At 44.7% G+C, this 21,382-nt stretch overlaps 1 protein-coding gene across 1 annotated transcript in view; it reads right to left on the minus strand.

The window, feature by feature from the left end:
* Positions 1-21,382, minus strand: part of PRRC2B (proline rich coiled-coil 2B) — a 327,590-nt gene that overhangs the window by 8,652 nt on the left and 297,556 nt on the right. The window contains exons 41-46 of the mRNA XM_082264226.1: positions 13,960-14,055; positions 13,778-13,870; positions 9,711-9,807; positions 9,453-9,545; positions 7,193-7,313; positions 6,997-7,094 (exon numbers count right to left, since the gene is read on the minus strand). Coding sequence (XP_082120352.1) covers positions 6,997-7,094; positions 7,193-7,313; positions 9,453-9,545; positions 9,711-9,807; positions 13,778-13,870; positions 13,960-14,055 — 598 coding nt within the window. The remainder of the gene's footprint in view (positions 1-6,996; positions 7,095-7,192; positions 7,314-9,452; positions 9,546-9,710; positions 9,808-13,777; positions 13,871-13,959; positions 14,056-21,382) is intronic.

Raw genomic sequence — 21,382 nt, forward strand, 5'->3', positions numbered from 1 at the left:
GATTTAGATTTCACATTCGGAAAGACTTTTTCATAGTAAGAGCTGTGAAAATGTGGAATAGACTCTGATCAGCTCAGTAGATTAAAAAAAAATGGAGCTGGATGCATTCCTAAATGCACAAAATAAAACTGGATATTTGCATTTATAGGTAATAACTCCAGAGACTGTATAACAGATAGCCTTGGGTGGAGGGGAAATCAGCAAGAATTTAGAGCTATGCTAGAGCTAACCAGAACATGCTTCACAGGGTTTTTTTTCGCCTTCCTCTGGATCAACTGTGGGTAAAATATTGTGTATATGGTGGTTTTCTATTTTTTTTTTTTCTTTTGCTTTTCATTTTTTTTTTGGGGAAGAAAGGGTGGGAGGTGCAATGAAATGCACACTTTCTGGCAGGATCAACAGGTAATTTTTATTATCGTGAAGCGCCAGCAAATATCATAAATATCATAAAAAACATACAAAAAAATAAACAAAGTGTTCAAAATGCTAAATGTGAATTCTTTTCTTTTTGCATTTATAGAACAGGTATAACAAAAAACACTTTCAATGATATGTTAAAGGAAACAAATAAGAAGTGCATTCTTGGATTTTTACATACACTTTAGTATCTCCAGAACCCAGCAGTCAACATTTAGGTCCCCAGTTTTAGCAAGATGTCCCTATTTACTTTTCATAGAATAAGGAACCCTATTCTATCTACCGTACATACAGTTCAAACATTTAGTAGTGAATGTAAGGGTATTCTACAACACATAGACACATAGAGGAGTTGTAGTATTGGATTATCTGAACCTTTTCGCATTGGAATATGGGAAAAACTGAATTTTTGTAAAATCTTACCTGTAAAATTCCTTTCTCTGAGTCCTCCGACAGTCGCCGCCTCTTCATATTCGTCACAATGGGGTAATTGACCTTTCTCCGTAGGAGTAGCTAGGCAACAGAATATGTCAATATTAAAGCTTTTAACATATCCCACCCCTAGGGGGTGGTCCCCTCAGTCAATACCCTCCTGCTTCCTGTTCCATACCTCAGTTTCAGTAGAATAGCAGTAGAGTACATAAACAAACCCCAAAAGAGGGGCGGGGGCGGCGACTGTCGGAGGACTCAGAGAAAGGAATTTTACAGGTAAGATTTTACAAAAATTCAGTTTTCTCTTACGTCCGACAGTCGCCGCCTCTTCATATTAGTCACAATGGGGACGTCCCAAAGCAGTGCAAACATGAGGGGTGGGAAACGCAACCGTGCCTAAGGCAACGCAGTCTCCACATCAGAGAAAGTAACCTTACCAAAGGAAGGAAACCAGCTGGGCAGCATGAAAAAAACGTTGCTCAACAGGAACAAATAACCTAGGGATAAAAACATCCCAAACAGCCAAGGGCCCAAAAACAAGGGACCTTAAGGAACTGCCGCACTAAGAACCTTGCGGCCAAAGGAAGCATCTGACGATGCCTGAACATCCACCTTTGTAGAACTTTGAGAAGGTGTGAACGGACGACCAAGTCGCCGCCTTACACACCTGGGCCACAGAAGCCCGATGATGACAGGCCCAAGACGTACTCAGAGATCTGGCAGAGTGCGCCTTCACAGGCATAGGAGGAACCTTCCCCTTCAAAGCATATGCCTGCTCAATGGTCTGTCTGATCCATTTGGCGATGGTAGAAGCCGACGCCGCCATGCCCTTCCGAGGTCCCTCAGGAAGGACAAAGAGAATCCGTCTTGCAAAAGGATTTTGTCGAATTCAGGTAAACCCTGACCGCCCTAACAACATCCAAGGAGTGTAAGGCCACCTCCTTCGGATGCTTAGGCTCCGCGCAAAGCGAAGGCAAGACAATGTCCTCATTGAGGTGAAATTCCGAAATCCTTTTCGGAAGAAAAGAAGGATTAGGTCGCAAGACCACCTTATCCAAGTGAAGTACCAGATACGGAGACCTGCAGGACAAAGCTGCCAGCTCCGAAACTCTGCGAGCCGAAGTGATCGCCACCAAAAAGGCGACCTTCTTGGACAACAGAGGCAACGAGATCTCCCTGATCTTTTCAAAAGGAGCATGTTGTAACACGGACAGAACAAGGTTCAAGTCCCATGGAGGCAAAGGCTCCCTCCTAGGAGGGACCAGGTGTCGCACCCCTTGAACAAAGGTGAGAATTAGACGCCACAGGGCGTTGAAAAAGAATGGCCAGAGCAGAAATCTGACCCTTAAATCGTGGCCAAAGCCAAACGCTGGTCCACGCCCCGTTTGAAGAAAAGCCAACACTCTCGAGTATGAGTGAGGGGAATACCCCCTGGACTCACACCAGGCAAAATAGGCCTTCCAAGTATGGTAGTATATCTTCCCCGAAGAGGCCTTTCTAGCATTGATCAAAGTATGAATGACCTCCGGAGAGAGACCCCTATCCTTCAGGACCTCGGTCTCAACAGCCAGGCCGTCAAAGCCAGCGACTGTAAAGCAGGATGGAATATCGGACCTTGAGACAGAAGATCTTCCCGAAGAGGCAGACGCCATGGAGCGTCGACCGCCAGATTCACGAGGTCTGCGTACCAAGACCGGTGAGGCCAGTCTGGCGCCACCAGAATCACCGTTTTTGGTTCCGAGGACAACCTGCGAAGGAACCGGGACAGCAACTGAATTGGTGGGAATGCATACATCAGACGATACTGATGCCACTGAGCCACTAACGCGTCTGACGCGTCTGCCCGAGGATCGCGCGTCCTTGCCACGAACCTTCCCACCTTGTTGTTCAGACGAGACGCGAACAGGTCCACATCCGGAAGACCCCACTTCGCGCACAACATCTGGAAGACCTCCGGGTGGAGCGACCATTCCCCCTTGTCCAGAGTCTGGCGGCTCAGATAATCCGCCTGCCAGTTGTCCACCCCCGGAATGTGAACTGCCGTTATCGCCGGGACGTGCGTCTCGGCCCAAGACAGAATGCCGGCTACTTCCCGAGCCGCTCGAGCACTCCTGGGGCCCCCTTGGTGGTTGATGTAGGCCACCGCTGTGGCATTGTCCGTCTGAACCCGAACCGGACAGCCCTGAAGCTGGTCCGTCCAGCGTTGAAGGCAAAGATTTATTGCCCGCAATTCCAGAATGTTGATCGGAAGGGAAGATTCCTCCTCCGACCAAGTTCCCTGGGCGGACAGAAGGCCCAGAACACCACCCCAGCCCGACAGGCTGGCATCCTTGGTGATCACCGTCCATGAAAACGGACGAAAAGACTTGCCCCCCAAAACCGCCGGGGACTGCAGCCACCACAGAAGATTGCTTCTCGTGCGAGGACTCAACGATATCTGAAGATCCAGAGATTGTGGTCGCCCGTCCCACCTGGACAGGATCTCCGCCTGGAGACCCCTCGTGTGAAACTGGGCGAAAGGAATCGCCTCGAAAGCCGAGACCATCAAACCCAAACACCTCATGCCCGTCCGGAGGGATGAGCACGGAAAGTCCCGAAGTGACCTGACTTCGTCCTGAAGCGTTTTGATCTGGTCTTCCAGGAGGAAGACTCTTACCTGAACCGAATCCAGAATCATACCCAGATAGGGAAGACGAACCGACGGGCACAACGTCGATTTTGGGAAGTTTATCGTCCAACCAAACTCCTGCAGAGTTTGCATCGTGACGGACAGGTCCTTCACCAGACCCTGACTGGTCGCAGACTGAACCAGAATGTCGTCCAGATACCCCAGGATTGAGATACCCTGGGCTCTCAGTAAGGCCAGAACCGGTGCAAGCACCTTGGTTAAAACCCGCGGAGCCGAAGCGAGACCGAAGGGTAACGCCACAAATTGATAATGATCCTCCGCAATGGCAAATGAAGGTACCTTTGGTGACCCTCGAAAATGGGGATGTGTAGGTACGCATCCTTCAAGTCGATGGAGGCCATGAATTCTCCCGGAACTAGAGCAGCCACCACCGAGCGCAGGGATTCCATGCAGAACTTGCGAACCCGCACAAAGCGGTTCAGAGCTTTCAAGTCCAGAATTGGACGTACCTTGCCCTCCTTTCTGGGCACAGTGAACAGATTTGAATAAAACCCCCGAAATCTGTCCCGATGAGGCACCGGAACCACCACTCCCGCCCGGTGCAGATCCCGCAAACGCTCCGGAGACAGTTGAAGGTTTGAGGGAAAAAAACCTGTTCGCCGGCCGAGACAGGAACTCGATCTTGTACCCGGACCAAACGATCTCCTGAACCCACCTGTCCCGAACGCGGGCCAGCCAGGGTTGAAGAAAACCGAGCAAACGTCCCCCCACCCCAGAACTGGGTGAGGGCGTCCCTTCAGGCCGCGTTGTTATGGGCAGCGGATCCGGACTGGCCGGACTTCTGCTTACCTGCCCACGGTTTCTTTTGGGAGCCTTGACCCTTGAAGGACTTGCCCTTATAGTGCGACCGAAAGGCACGAAAGGACCCCTGAGGGGGCCTAAACGAAGCGTGCTTCTTACCTTGAGCGCCCTTAGCCTTGTGAGATTGGGGAAAGAGCGTGCTCTTACCCCCAGAGATCCCCTTAATCAGCGTATCCAGTGAGTCGCCAAAAAGGCGAGATTCCGAATAGGGCAAATTAGCCAAAGTCTTGCGAGACGATTGGTCCACAGACCAACACTTCAGCCAAATCAAACGGCGTGTCAATACCGCCACGCTGTGCACACGTGCAGCCAAAGGAATTACATCCAATTCCGCATCAAACAAATACATGACACCCTGATGAATCTGATCCACCATTGCCAAAGTCCTCGGCGGGGCAGAATCAGCCACCAGGATGCGCCTGAGTACTTGCGTCCAATCCGCGACAGCCTGAGCTGCCATAAGGGAAGCAAAAGTAGCTTTTAGCATGGAACCGGTAACCGAGTAAGTAGGACGGGCAAGAGACTCCAGTCTCCTGTCCGTAGGTTCCCGGAACACCGGGGTATCCTCTGCCGGAATCGCAGTGGATTTATTCAAAACCGCCACCGCGTGATCCACCGGAGGCGGCACACACCAATGTTCATCAGTGGCGGGTGTGAATGGATAACGCAGCTTGAACCTACTTGGCACAGCAAAAGGCTTTTTTAGATTGCGCCATTGTTCACTAACAGCGCGCTGAAAATCCTCAGTACAAGGAAAAACCTGCGATGTTTTGCGCCTCCGCTGTGTCCCATAAGAAGCCAGAACGGCAGGTGGACACGGTTCATCCTGTAAATGCAGCGTTTGTTTTATAGAAGCAACCAATTCGTCCATGATTGCAAGCTCTTCAACCCCCTCAACCTCTGCATCCCCCTCCGACCCTGCAAAGTCCAGTGACGAACGGGATCCCGATAAGGGGACCCCAGCCATAGCAGCCCCATCACCTTCGCCCTCTGAATCAGAGGAGATTGAAACTCTGGGCCGTTTAGTGGATTGAGCAGCCACAAGCATCTGCACCTGAGCAGCCAGGTTAGCCACAACTGTGGCCAAATCGCCCCCCTCAGGGGAAACAGCAGCAGCCCCTTGTCCACCCAGTAAAGGGGGAGGAAATTTGCTTTCCTGAGAATCCATGCCCCCAGAAGTGTGTAGGAGAAAAAAAGGGTAACTGCCCCTTTAAAAGCGCGGCGAGCGCAGCCCACCGCTCACACACACCTGCACAAGTCGACCCCCACAGGGAAAACTACAAACTTAGGCAAGGAACACAGGACTAAGGAGGATAAAAACCTGGAGAGATCACTGCTGCTGCTGTATCGATCGGTGTGCCCAGGGAAAAGGAAGTGATGTACCAGAAGCCTCTCCTATGAAGCCTATGGAAGGCTACAAGAAAATGTCTGCCGGGGGAGGAGGTAAATGCAGTGCTACATGAGGCCGGACCGATCACCGCCAAAATGGCGGCGTTTGGCGCCAAAACCGCCGCTCCCAGCTTATAGAAGAAGCCCTCATATGCCTGTAGTTATCATTAAAATGGCAGACCGCAGCAGCGGCCGCCGCATGTTGCACAAAACATGTACCACAGCATGCCCTACAACATATAGCATGTCACACAGAGAAATCACACAGTTAGTAACACAGAACAGTGTATCACAGCCCCCCTCCTTGCAGCCCACAGCAGCATCCAGACAGGGAGCCCCATAGTGTGAACAGACATGCAGGGTTACACAGTCCCAGACTGACACCCACTAAACAGACAGGTCCCCACACAGAGTACACTTACCTTCTGAATGGCGTGGGGAACCCGCACAAGCGATCAAGCCACTGCACAAGTGACAGGGAGAGTCGCAGTCAGGACGCAGCAGAACTGCGATGCGAAACCGCATGGCGTCCAGTGAGGTAGCCACCTCACCACAGCATCCCTGCAGCGAACAGGGATGGGTCGTTCACATACGCCAGGAAAAATACCTGACTGAACGCTCGATGGCAGGCTGGGAAGCCACTGACCCACAACCTGCGACCAGGGGGGCCAGCCCGAGACCCAGCCCGCACGATCCTCTTCATCAGAAGAACTAACTAATGCTGACAAAAAGTAACAGCTAAGTAAAGAGAGAGAAAAAAACTCAAATAAAATCAAAAAGAAGATAAAGGCTGAGACAAAATGCCCCAGCACAGAAACAGCCAGCTAACTCCTAACAGCTAGTCAATGAAACTGAGGTATGGAACAGGAAGCAGGAGGGTATTGACTGAGGGGACCACCCCCTGGGGGTGGGATATGTTAAAAGCTTTAATATTGACATATTCTGTTGCCTAGCTACTCCTACGGAGCAAAGTCAAATACCCCATTGACCTTTTCTCTCTGAATGCTGTAGTGATAAGTCATGGGTGGTACCATGAACATATAACACGTGGTATCGTGTATCACCAGCACATCGTCCACCCCTATTTAAAATTCTTTTGTTTTGTTACAAAAATAAGTTGACATTTCAGAGCTTAACAACAGCTCCATCATCAGGCAAACTGGTGTTTACTTCTTCAGTTTAGCATAGGGAAAGTTTCCACCCGAGCTCCTGTTATGAGTTCACTATTCACGGTGAGTGCTCATGATCCATTAAGAAAATAAAATTACCTGGAGTTCCCAAAACCGAGCCATGAAACTGAGATTCCTCCCAACATCCATCTGCGGAGAAGTGTGCAACTCCTGCTCTCGCTCAGACTGCTCCCGGCCTGCAGAGATCAAGATCAAGAGGCCTTAGCAAGTTAAGGGAAAGCAGAGAATAAAGGTCACAAAAAAGACATCATTATTATAGAGAACAAGGACATACTCTTGCCGTAGCGGTGCTCTTCCACATTCCAGACAAGGCTCTGGTGATAGCCCTTAGCTACCTTGTCTCCAACCACCTCCAGTTGCCGGAAGCCCCAGTCTGGTAGAGCTGACCCGCTAAGCTGGAAGAGAGTTCACAAGATGAGAATTCAAAGACAAAAGGGTAAGCACAGTATCTGCTGAAATCCCTAGATTCCAACTAAATCACTCAATATTTAAAGAAAATCGATCATGAAAAAACAATACTGACTGCCACAGCTTACCTCTGCCTCTGAAAATGCTAGTTGCCTGGCTACTGGATACTTTGAGTCACTGGCCTAGGACAAGTTTAGATTTCTGTCTTTTTGCTGCAAAGTTTTTCTTGTTTTGGGAGTCAGTATGGAAGCCAAAAACAGCCAGGCAAGTTAGCAAAAGCAACTCCCTTATTTCTCTTATGACTTTAAAAATGGGACACCATTTTTTTTTTTTAATGTAGAGTTTAACCCCTTCCCAAAACCACCTCCCTGCCCTTTAAGTGGATCAAAATGCTGGGAGGTGGGGGTGGGCATTCTGACCATGTGACCGCAGTGATTAGCTGTCACAGCGGTTATATCATCAAAAGCTGATCGCAGGTATGCTACCAGTGAGTTTAGTTACTGTGCTAGGAGAGCACGCTCAGCCCCTTTCACACTTGGGTAAAAATGTTGCTCGGGCGATGGTGTCTAGATGGAAAATTGCCGACATACCTAATGTAAATTCGGAAACAAAGAAATTCCCCTAGATGCGGGACTTTAATGGCAATTGACCATCAAAAAATTAGTAAGAGTATATGCACAAATGTAAAAAGTATACAGTATTTTTACATTTGTGCATATACTCTTACTAATTTTTTGATGGTCAATTGCCATTAAAGTGCTGCCTCTAGGGGAATTTCTTTCACACTTGGGCGTCCTGAAAGTCGCGCGACTGAATGGACTTAAAGCAATGCCTGTGTAATCTTGAAGTCTATGGACCTCAAGTCGCATCAAAGTCGGACCAAAGTAGTGCAGGGACTACTTTGAAGTTGCACAGATATGAACGGTACTCATTGGATATTATGGGGTATGACTTTTCATGCGACTTTGCAGTCCCAAGTCGCACAAGTGTGAAAGGGGCCTAAACAGTTTACATATAGACACATGTATGCGGTCGCTCGGCGTTGAAACCCACCTGCAGAAAGACCATACGTATACATGCAGCCGGCGGGAAGATTAGATGTACATTTAACCTATTCTATGCATGTTATTTATCTGTATAAGGCCTCCCTTGTGTAGGCATCCAAAAAACCTGAGACTGCTGCTAGGCTCTTCTATCTTGAATGCAATGTCAGCAGAGTTAAAGCGGACATTCAAGAGACATTCTACAGCAGGGATATGCAAACTGTGGCCCTCCAGATGTTTGTTGCAGAACTACAAGTCCTTTGAGGCATAGCAAGACTCTGACAGCTACAAGCATGACACCCATAGACAGAGGCACGATGGGACTTTGCAACAGCTGGAGGGCCACAGTTTGCATATCCCTGCTCTACAGATTCCCCTTTACTCCTCGCCCAGCAGCCACATAAAAGTTTATGTAGGAAAATAAAGGGAAGGACAGAGGGGACAGAGGTGCTTGGCCAACAAAGACAGTAATTAGACACCCCAGAAGAGGAGAGAGCTATGACATGCAAGGACGTAGGGGGCTGTGCCAGGGAACCGACGCTTCCTGGGGTAGCAAATTTTCTAGCACATTTAAAAAAGCAGATTGCAACTAAATGCAAAAGTATTTATGGAAATGAAAAATGCAAGTGAGAATTTTACTTAATTTCGCTTTGCTTTTTACCTATTTTTTAACATTTAAACATATAATGTATTGCTCCCTGATGACAAGTGAGGCCGCCAATCACACTATGTTGACAATAAGAAGCTGAGAAGAGTGGGAAGGGATGGACCATATGAGATCTGGTCTCTGCTTAACAGATAAGATTTTGGCAGTTGCCTTCACTAGCTTTTTGCTGCCAGATATAATAGGGTTACCAGCTCACAGGTATATCACAAAGCTAAAATCTATGCAAGTGTAAAAAAAAAAATAAAAATAAAAAAACAAGAGTTACGTGTTCATTAAAATATCACCACATGTATTTAAAATTTAACAACTGAAATCTTCCCAAATGACAGGTTCTCTGTACACCTATTTCCCAGGTCATGCTGGTTTACCATTCCAGATCCAACTTCACAATTCCCAACGTATTTCTATTTTCATACCTTTAACGTTGCAGTTGTATTCACATGAACAAGTCTGACTTCAGACAAGATGGTTTTCCATGTGTCCTTGTCAGATTCCCTGTTTACAATCTCCTGTGAGCAATAAAGAGATATTCAGTAAAACAGTCAACTCAATAGTCATACATCCGACATGTATCAGTACACCTTCCCTTATCAATGGGTTTACCCACATGAGAATATTAATGGGAATGTTTCCTACATCAAAACAACCAGGTGAGACCAAATGCTGACACTCACCACCTTCCATAGTGTCTGAGCTGGCATTGAAATATTATAATCGACGTAGCAGGAGATCTCTTGGGAATATGGTGAGAGAGGGGCCGCAACGTCATGTCTGAAAAGAAAGTTTTTTTAACAGCTTACATAATTATGGCAATATTTTTCTATGTTTGAACCAAGAAAGAGCTTACAATAGCTTAATAAACTGAACTTAACCAAGCAGCTCAATATCCAGTGGAAATACATATATGAATAATGTTTTACGTGACATTGGATTTGTTTATTCAACACTTAGGCCTCATGCACACTGGTCGCCAGTCCTCAGAAGGGTTGTATTGGAGCTTGAGAGGGTACAGAGAAGGGCAAAAAAACTTATTAGGGGATTAGAGGACCTTAATTACGAAGAGCAATTAGAAGCACTAGATTTATTCTCTCTGGAGAAGAGACACGTGAGAGGGGACATAATAGCGATTTGCAAATACCTCAACGGTGATCAGAGCATAGAAAAAAAAAAAACAATTCAGTCGCAAGGAATGCATGAGGACACAAGGTCATTCATGGCGTTTAGAGGTTAAGAGATTTAACCTCAGGCTACGCAGGGGGTTCTTTACAGTTAGGGCTACAAGACTGTGGAATTCCCTGCCACAAATGGTAGTAACTGCGGGGAGTATGGCTACTTTTAAAAGACTCTTGGACGTACATCTCATCGAAACATTCAGGGGTATGGGAAATTAATACGTCCACACACACCTACACAGGTTGAACTGGATGGACTATTGTCTTTATTCAACCTCAACTACTATGTAACCATGTTATAAAAATGCCAGTAGCTTTGTAGTGAGTTTTCCAGAATTTTTTAGCTTTTTTCCACTGACGTTTTTCAGTGTTTTTTGGCGTTAGCGTTTTTAGCTAAAAATCACCTCTGCTATTTTAGTAACCCCGACTTTCCCACAATGCAATGCTTTCCAGAATTGCATCACCCGGGTGTTCACACCCATGCAATAAGATTTGGGTGTGGGGAAAAAAGTGTCTTACAACATTTTGATGCAAATGTGAACCCTTTTTTCCCCCCCACATCAAAATCACTTCGCATGGGTTTGAACACCCATGCGATGCGATTCTGTCAAGCACACTGCATTTTGCAATCTGTTTCGGGGTGTCGTTCATGAAACATTAGGTCCCCGTTCACATCAGGCAGATTTGACATGTCAAATGGCATGCCAATTCAGAGCCTATGGACGGCAAAGTCACTGTCCAAATTGGTGCAACCCTGACTTTGTGGCGCCGCACCGATTCTCAAAAGTAGTTTCTGCACTACTTTTATATAAAAATAAAGTGCAGCGCTAAACAGACGAATACAGTCAAGTGATAAACTGATATGCAATGAAAAAAATCAATACATTAAAAAAAATAAATAGCAGTGAGTCCCAAGTGGACAAAAATTTAATCCTAGAGGTGAACCATCCAAACTAATATAGGTGATCATAGATGAAGAGCAGTCCCCACACCACCGAAATAGAATATGAATGCGCTCACCAGAGGTTATGGACCCAGATACTGTACAGCAAATTGGTCACTCAAGCTTGATATTAACCATAAGTCTCCTAAAAGGTGGCTGTATCCATGGATATTCTGATAACAGACGTATGTTCTTGAACAAAGATGGCTAGATCTCCCAATCAGGTGTTCATATATGGAAGTAAGCCAAACACACAGACAAAGTAATACCGCTTCAAGAAGAACGACAATAAAATGTTTGGGGACTGCTCATCCACCAGGAACTGTTTCTAATGAAACAAAAACAAGTAATGAAGCCTCCTGGAAGGTGAAGTTATTGTTTGGACAACTTTATGTCGGTTGGTGTGCTGGCAACTTTTGTATTTGATTTTAGCGCAGTTTGAACCCCATGTTAAATATCTGCACTACTTTTGGTGACTTCAGGGTGGTTTGCATGAACCCGTACAGATGTCTTTCAAATCGCCCCCGAAGTTGCACCGACGTGCGAGTTTAAAATCATGCACGTTCAGCTGAATGTTTTCAAACCCGCCCTCAGTGTGAACCGGTGCCATTGCCGGCAATAGGCTCTGGTTTGACATGCGATACAACATGACAAATCTCATGCCAAATCAGCACAATGTCAACATCTTCCATGAACGATACCCCAAAACAGATTGCAAAATGCAGTGCGCTCGCCAGAATCGCATTGCATGGGTGTTCAGTTCACACCCATGGAATGCGATTAGGTGTGGAGAAAAAAAAAGGGTCCTACAACATTTTGGTGCAAATGTGATGCAATTTGAGCCATACAAATCGCACAGACATCACATGTGATGTACACAGGAATGCGGTGCATTTTTGGTGCAAATCACATGCGGTATTCAGCATGTACTAGTGTGAACCCAGGCTATGTTCCATGAACGACACCTCGAAACAGAATCCAGGCTTAAAAAAAAGCAATGGAATAAAAAAAAACATCAAAAAACGCCAGTTAGCAGCGTATTTTGACGTTGGAGCGTTTTTACAGCTGAAAAACACCACTCAAACCCCACTAGTCTTCTTTTTTTTTTTTTTTTTTTTTTTAACAGCCAGAAACTGCCTCTGTCAAAAACTGCTGATAACAGCCTATGTGTGTATGGACACATAGGATAACATGCTGGGGAGTTTATTAGCTGCAGAAAAAAGGTCTGACGCCAAAAACAGCGGCTGTAAAAACATCCAGTGTGCATGAGGCCCAATAATCATATGATCTAGACCTTAGACAGACAGCAGTGTGGTCAGTATCACAACCTAATCTGCCAACTGAACCATGACGAAGCAGCAGCACACTGATGAGTTATCAGCTATACTGAACTCTTCTCTCGCTTCTTGACTGCATAATGACAACCAACACATGAATCAATGGCTGCCTTATAGTTGCTGCCTCTTTAACCACATAACGACCGCTCACATTGCTGCTACTGCGGCAATGTGGCTACGTCGCTGGACTCCTCCCCTTGTGGGCAGCGCGCTCGCTCCCACTGTTTTCAGTCACAGTGGGAGTCGGGCCAGGGGAGGAGTGGCGGCGAGTTTGGAGATCCGCCCGCTGTGTGTAAACAAAGCGGGCGGATCTCCTAAGTGACAGGCAGGGTCAGATTGCAGGGTTCAGCATAGCTGAACATGCGATCTGTCCTTGTGTCACTCAGTCACCTCCCCCCCCACGTTAGCAAGCACCAGGCATACATTAACCCCTCCCTCTCCAATAAAATTAACCCCTTCCCTGCCAGTGTCATTTTTACAGTAACAGTGCATATTTATAGCACTGATTACTGTAGTAATGTCACTGGTACCCCCAAAAATGTCAGTCAGGGGTCCGATCTGTCCGCCGCAATCCCGCAAAAAAAAAAAAACGCAGATCGCCACCATTACTCGTTAAAAGAAAAAAACACCAAAAATGACAGAAATCTTTCCCTTAGTTATTATAGTAAACGCAATAACTTTTGCGCAAACCAATCAAAATACGCTTATTGCGATTTTTTTCACCAAAAATAAGTAGCAGAAAACAAATTGGCCAAAAATGATAAAAAATTTTGATTTTTAAAATTTTTTGGGGGGGAATTTCATATAAAAAAAAATGATAAATATTGTTATTTTTTCAAAATTTTTCGCTCTTTTTTTTGTTTATAGCGCAAAAAGTAAAAATCGCACAGGTGATCAAATACTCCCAAAAGAAAGCTCTGTTTGTGGGAAAAAAAGGACATAAATTTCATTTGGGTACGGCGTTGCATGACCATGCAATTGTCAGTTAAAGTCGCACAGTGCCGAATCGCAAAAAGTGGCCTGGATGTAAGACAGCAAAATCCTCCGGTGGTAAAGTGGTTAAGTCTGAGTGCTGCTGTACAGGACCTTCCATGAAACTGATATCTGGACAAGTTTGGATACTTACTAAGTTAAATAAATATGTAGCTACACTTGTTGTTCTAGGATTAAATTATCTTCCAGCTTTAATGCAAAATTCAGCAACACGCCGCACATTTCTGTAGCATCATAAAAAGCCCTATACTGGATGACTACATACAATAAAACAGAGGTAACTCTTTGACACATACGTGTTGAGGAATCGAGCGGTAATGCCATGCACAAGCTGTATGGTGTCTCCATGACGCACAGCACGTGGCGGTGAGCTGACAACCATGTCCTGTCTGCCAAAGGATGATACAGAAAGTTATCAGCATTTCTCTTTGTCCATGTTGACCAAACAGCTGTGACAATATGATTACTGTATGGTTACCGGGATGGGTCCTTGATAATCCACCAATTATTGACATCTTTGTAGGGATAACAGGTGACCTGCTGCTGGTGTGAACTCCCGCGTCCTCCATCATACCTGCACAAAGGGTAATACAGGGTGCTTAGCATAAACAAGAGGAGAGGTGCCCAATAAGAGAACAATGGCTTATGTGTCAGAGTTGCCATCTCTCCCTATAACCCAATAAGTCTGTGTACATAATCAATAGAAAATATCCCCTGTGTGTTTATACAAGGCTCACCTAAATTAAAAGCGACCATCCTACAGAGGAAAAGGTGCAAGGTTGCAGAGAGCAAATCCTTCCTTAAAAGACCTATGAAAACTTTTTACACATTGGTTTATGTAGTTCGTTTAAATACATTAAATGTAAATATTTCAGGCATTAAGACCAGCCATGCACATCAGATGTTTATCACCTGATCCGGCCAATCACATCACTTTCCCCTAGACTGGCTTTCTGGTACTAGGTGGGTTAGCTAATAAAAATGAATGCCTGGTTGAAACTACCATGCATGTTGATGTCTGAACTCTCTACAGAACGCTCATATGGAACCCGCTTTTTTTTAACTGCCTTCTTATGTCTAATAGTGGCCTAAGGTGCTGAAAGGACCCTGAAAAAGAAATCACTATAACAAGCTCCAAAAACAATATTACACTCACTGGCTATTTTATTAGGAACACCTGTTCAATTACTTGGTAACACAAATTCCTATTAAGCCAATCACATGGCAGCAACTCAATGCACTTAGGCATCTAGATGTGGTGAAGATGACTTGCTGAAGTTCAAACTTCAAACCGAACATCAGAATAAGGGAGAAACGGAATGTAAGGGACATTTAACGTGACATGGTTGATGGTGACCAATGGGCTGGTCTGAGTATTTCAAAAACTGCAGATCTACTGACATTTTCATACACAACCATCTCTCAGATTCAAAGAGAATTGTCCAAAAAAGAGAAAATATCCAGTGAGCTGCTGTTGTGTGGACGAAAATACCTTGTTGATGTCAGAGGAGAATGGGCAGACTGATTGGAGATGATAGAAAGGCAACAGTAACTTAAATAGCCACTCGTTACAACCAAGGTATGCAGAATACCATCTCTGAACACACAACACATCGAACCTTGAAGCAGATGGGCTACAGCAGCAGAAGTCCATACCGGGTGCCACTCCTGTCAGCTAAGAACAGGAAACTGAGGCTACAATTGGCAAAGGCTAGTTAAAATTGGACACTAAAATATTGGAAAACATTGCCTGGTCTGAGGTGTCTAGATTTCAGCTGCGTCATTCAGATGGTAGGGTCAGAATTTGGCGGAAACAACATAAAAAACCTGCATCCATCCTGCCTTGTATCAATGGTTCAGGCTGGTGGTGGTGGTGTCATGGTGTGTGGGATATTTTCTTGGCACACTTTGGGCCCCTTAGTACCATTTGAGCATGCTACACAAACTTTGAGCAAAATATTGCAGTCTCAGTTCACAAAGCACAAGGATATTTTCTCCACACTTGGCTGTCATTTTTAAATTTCACTGGACTATGGAAAGAACTTCTTTTTTTTTTCTAAAGTAAGGATCCTTTTCTTAGTATGTTACTTTTCGGAGCTGAGCCTATTCTCTTCTGATAACACCCTGAACCATACAGGGAGTGCAGAATTATTAGGCAAATGAGTATTTTTGAGGATTAATTTTATTATTGAACAACAACCGTGTTCTCAATGAACCCAAAAAACTCATTAATATCAAAGCTGACTATTTTTGGAAGTAGTTTTTAGTTTGTTTTTAGTTTTAGCTATTTTAGGGGGATATCTGTGTGTGCAGGTGACTATTACTGTGCATAATTATTAGGCAACTTAACAAAAATCAAATATACAGTATACCCATTTCAATTATTTATTTTTACCAGTGAAACCAATATAACATCTCAACATTCACAAATATACATTTCTGACATTCAAAAACAAAACAAAAACAAATCAGTGACCAATATAGCCACCTTTCTTTGCAAGGACACTCAAAAGCCTGCCATCCATGGATTCTGTCAGTGTTTTGATCTGTTCACCATCAACATTGCGTGCAGCAGCAACCACAGCCTCCCAGACACTGTTCAGAGAGGTGTACGGTTTTCCTTCCTTGTAAATCTCACATTTTATGATGGACCACAGGTTCTCAATGGGGTTCAGATCAGGTGAACAAGGTGGCCATGTCATTAGCTTTTCTTCTTTTATACCCTTTCTTGCCAGCCACACTGTGGAGTACTTGGACGCGTGTGATGGAGCATTGTCCTGCATGAAAATCATATTTTTCTTGAAGGATGCAGACTTCTTCCTGTACCACTGCTTGAAGAAGGTGTCTTCCAGAAACTGGCAGTAGGACTGGGAGTTGAGCTTGACTCCATCCTCAACCTGAAAAGGCCCCACAAGCTCATCTTTGATGATATCAGCCCAAACCAGTACTCCACCTCCACCTTGCTGGCGTCTGAGTCGGACTGGAGCTCTCTGCCCTTTACCAATCCAGCCACGGGCTCATCCATCTGGCCCATCAAGACTCACTCTCATTTCATCAGTCCATAAAACCTTTGAAAAATCAGTCTTGAGATATTTCTTGGCCCAGTCTTGACGTTTCGGCTTGTGTGTCTTGTTCAGTGGTGGTCGTCTTTCAGCCTTTCTTACCTTGGCCATGTCTCTGAGTATTGCACACCTTGTGCTTTTGGGCACTCCAGTGATGTTGCAGCTCTGAAATATGGCCAAACTGGTGGCAAGTGGCATCTTGGCAGCTGCACGCTTGACTTTTCTCAGTTCATGGGCTGTTATTTTGCGCCTTGGTTTTTCCACACGCTTCTTGCGACCCTGTTGACTATTTTGAATGAAATGCTTGATTGTTCGATGATCACGCTTCAGAAGCTTTGCAATTTTAAGAGTGCTGCATCCCTCTGCAAGATATCTCACTATTTTTGACTTTTCTGAGCCTGTCAAGTCCTTCTTTTGACCCATTTTGCCCAAGGAAAGGAAGTTGCCTAATAATTCTGCACACCTGATATAGGGTGCTGATGTCATTAGACCACACCCCTTCTCATTACAGAGATGCACATCACCTAATATGCTCAATTGGTAGTAGGCTTTCGAGCCTATACAGCTTGGAGTAAGACAACATGCATAAAGAGGATGATGTGGTCAAAATACTCATTTGCCTAATAATTCTGCACTCCCTGTGTGTGTGTGTGTATATATATATATATATATATATATATATATATATATATATATATATATACACATATATACATATATACACACACACACATACATACATATTCTCGTCATTGTATTAGAATCTTTTTAACCGGTTGCCGACCGCCGCACGACCAAATACTGCGGCGGTCAGCTCCGGCCAGGCAGAGTGACGTATCGGTACGTCACTCGCCTGTCACTGACTTGCGAGCCTATCGCGGGCGGGCGCGCGCCCGCCGCGGCTCGTTCACAGGCAAGTCAGTGCGTGTGACCGGCGGACTCGATGTCCGCCAGTCACACTGCGATCGCTCCTGTGAAGGGAGAAAGACAGAGCAGCTTGTGTAAACAAGCTGCCTGTCAGTTCTCCCTGTGTAAAAGTGAAGATCTGACCGTTCTACTATGTAGAACGGTTGATCTTTGCTTTTACACCAATAGCCATGTCCCTACACAGTAGAAAGCACGCCCCTAGGACACACTTAACCCCTCCCTGTCCAATAAAGTTAACCCCTTCCCTGCCAGTGTCATTTTTGCAGTAACAGTGCATATGTATAGCACTGATTACTGCAGTAATGTCACTGGTCCCCCCCAAAAGTGTCAAAAATGTCAGTCAAGGGTCCGATCTGTCCGCCGCAATGTCGCAGTACCGAAAAAAAAAAAATCGCAGATCGCCGCCATTACGCGTTAAAAAAAAAAACACCAAAAATGACAAAAATCTTTCTCTTTGTTAGTAAACGCGATAACTTTTGCGCAAACCAATCAAAATACGCTTTTTGCGATTTTTTTTACCAAACATAGGTAGCATAAAACAAATTGGCCAAAAAATGTTAAAAAATTTTGATTTTTACTTTTTTTTTGGGGGAATTTCATATAAAAAAATGTGAAAAATATTGTTATTTTTGCAAAATTTACGCTCTTTTTTTGTTTATAGCGCGTGATCAAAAAATCGCACAGGTGATCAAATACCACCAAAAGAAAGCTCTGTTTGTGGGAAAAAAAAGGACGTCAAATTCGTTTAGGTACAGCGTCGCACGACCGCGCAATTGTCCGTTAAAGTCACGCAGTAAAAAAATCGCAAAAAAACCCCTGGTCCTTTAGCAGCCAAATCCTCCGGGGCTTAAGTGGTTAAATACGGTAAATCAATTTTGAGTTGAATGAACCTTAACCCAGTGACTACGATTACTAAAACACTATCCATGATCAGAAAATGTTTTAACATTTTTTTAAGCCTTTGTTGTTTCATAGTGAAGCTGATCTCTTTATAGCCACTTCCTGGACACATGCATGGGCTCCAGCAGAAGGTGCAAATCATTTCTCTGGTTTTTCTTCCTGATGCTAGCACAGCTGCCTATATAGTCTCCACCGAAAACAGGTGGCAGGGTAACAACGCAGAGAACAATTGGGAGATGGGAACAAAGAATTGTCACTTTAGAGTAGAGCTGCAGGATTAAGCATTAAAAGATTGTGATCTCAATTCGAGCCCCCACACAATCTTAATCCAGCATTTCCACGATTTATATAAAAAGTGCAACACAGGTCCCCTGCTCACAGCTGTCAAAAAAAAAAAAAAAAAAAAAAAAAAAAAAAAAAAAGCAGCCAGAAATGTTTATCAACAACATTGCTCAGCACTAAAAGAGACAGATAAAAAGAAATATTGTGTCTTCTTATCTGTCCTTGTATTTATTCATTTACAGATCAAAGGGATAAACTTTGGTGTGCAAATGAAGTCCGTTTAAAGCATGGGTGTCCAACCTTTTGGCTTCTCTGGGCCACATTGAGAAATTTCCTCGGGCCGCATATTAAATATATACTATAGTTAAGGTATATAAATAATAAAATGCCGCCGCGCCCTTCCCGTGCCGCCGCACTAATTTAACACAACTAGAGGATGATCGAATGAAAAGGAATCAGTATACAGAGGTTTACTTATTCGAGCGATAATAAAGGAACACTCTAACCACCATGACCACTTCAGTGATTTGAAGTGGTCATGGTGGTAGGAGTCACTGCACATGCTCCCCTCCCCCCTCTGAGACAGTCTCTGCCTACTGTTAGTTGGAAGCTGCTGTGGCCGTGCCCCCAACCTGACTTCCTCCCTTCCACAGCAAAAAAAAATTGTCAGGGGTAAGTGGGCCGCATTGCCTTAGGTTCTTGGCCGCATGCGGCCCTCGGGCCGCAGGTTGGACATGCCTGGTTTAAAGCAACCTTGTTAAGTAAAAAAAATTTTTTTTTTGTTTTTTATTAAAAATTGTTCCTATGATTAACCCCTTATTACTCTGAGCAGTCTTCTTAACTCCCTATTCTCCTTCTACATTTAATTCATATTTTCCTGCTGATTTTTTATTTACTTTTATTTCATGAACCACAATGCTCAAAAAAATTAAAAGGAACACTTTGAAAAAACATCAGATCTCAATAGGGAAAAATATCATGCTGGATTTCTACCCAGTCCATATCAGTATAATGTGTTAGGAATGAAAGGATGCCACATCGGTTGATGAAAATCAAAATAATCAACCTATAGAGGGCTGAAATCAGACACCCCGAAAATCAAAGTGAAAAAATTATGCAGCAGGCTAGTCCATTTTGCTGAAATTGAATTGCAGCAACTAAAAATGGTACTCAGTAGTTTGTATGGCCCCCACGTGCTAGTATGCATGCCTGACAACATCGGGGAATGCTCCTAATGAAAGGACGAATGGTATCCTGGGTTATTTCCTCCCAGATGTGGACCAGGGCATCACTGAGCTCCTGAACAGACTGAGGTGTAACCTGGTGGCGTGGGATAGAGTGAAACAAAACGTCCCAGGGTTGTTCTATTGGATTTAGGTCAGGCGAGCGCGGGGCCATTCAATGGTATCAATTCCTTCATCCTCCAGGAACTGGCTGCATACTTTCTCCACATGAGGCCAGGTATTGTCATGTACCAGGAGGAACTCCGGACCCACTGCACCAGCTTAAGGTCTGACAATGGGTCCAAGGATTTCTAAGGACCTTCTATGGCCCTGTCCAGCTCTCCTAGAGTAACTGCCTGTCTCCTGGAATCTCCTCCATGCTCTTGAGACTGTGGTGGGAGACACAGCAAACCTTCTGGCAATGGCACGTATTGATGTGCCATCCTGGAGGAGTTGGACTGCCTGTGCAACCTCTATAGGGTCCAGGTATTGCCTCATGCTACCAATAGTCACACTGACTCTAGCCAAATGCAAAACTAATGAAAAAATGTCAGAAAAGAGGAGTCAGAAAAAAAAAAATTATTTGGCCTCTACCTGTAAAACCATTCCTGTTTTTGAGTTTGTCTCATTGTTGCCCATCTAGTGCACCTGTTAATTTCATTAACACCAAAGCAGCTGAAACTGATTAACAACCTCTTCTGCTACTTAACTGACTAGATCAAAATCCCAGGAGTTTACTTGACTTGATGCTATACTCTGATTAAAAAGTATTCCCTTAATTTTTTTTTGAGCAGTGTATTAATAATTAAAAAAAAAAAAAAAAATTGTTTGCTTTATTCATTAATATTTTTTCAACTTTAACATATACAACACAGACTAATACCTGAATCTTAGCAAAAAATCCCAGACTGGCAACAAACTGAAGTTACACTGAATGAAGGATGCATTCCCTTACGCACCATAAACCATAGGTATTTAAAATATTACTTTTATTCATACCTATAAAACATTGTCTGGACTGTATACATGTACAAAAAGGGAGGGTGGCTTTATTGGTTGACCGATAGTGTACGATTGATTGACCATTTTAACCACTTAACGCAAACCGACGTACCCCTACGTCGGCTCACTTTAAGTGGTTGTACCAGGATGATGCCTCTAGCTAGAGGCATCATCCCGGTACCATTCTTTAGAGCCAGCGGTCGGCTTTCCGGAGGTAATGACCGATGCGGCTCTGGAGCCACTCGATCGTTATCCCGGCGAGCGGCCCACCGGGAGACCCGAGCAACCAGTCGGCGCAGGGAATGGAGCCCCGGATGCCGCTTTGATCGGGTCTGATGACGTAACCCAGAGGCACCGTCCATGACGTCACATCCCAGGTTACTCGGCTGCTAAAGGTGGCAGATTCAAAAAGTAACTGTATTCACAAATGCCGTTTTCGGCATTATGAATACATGGAAGTGCAGTGGAGGGGTCTGGGGTCTTTCAGACCCTCGATCCTTCCATA

Source organism: Pelophylax lessonae, assembly GCF_965119305.1.
Source record: "Pelophylax lessonae genome assembly, chromosome: 7".
Classification (NCBI taxonomy): Eukaryota; Metazoa; Chordata; class Amphibia; order Anura; family Ranidae; genus Pelophylax; species Pelophylax lessonae.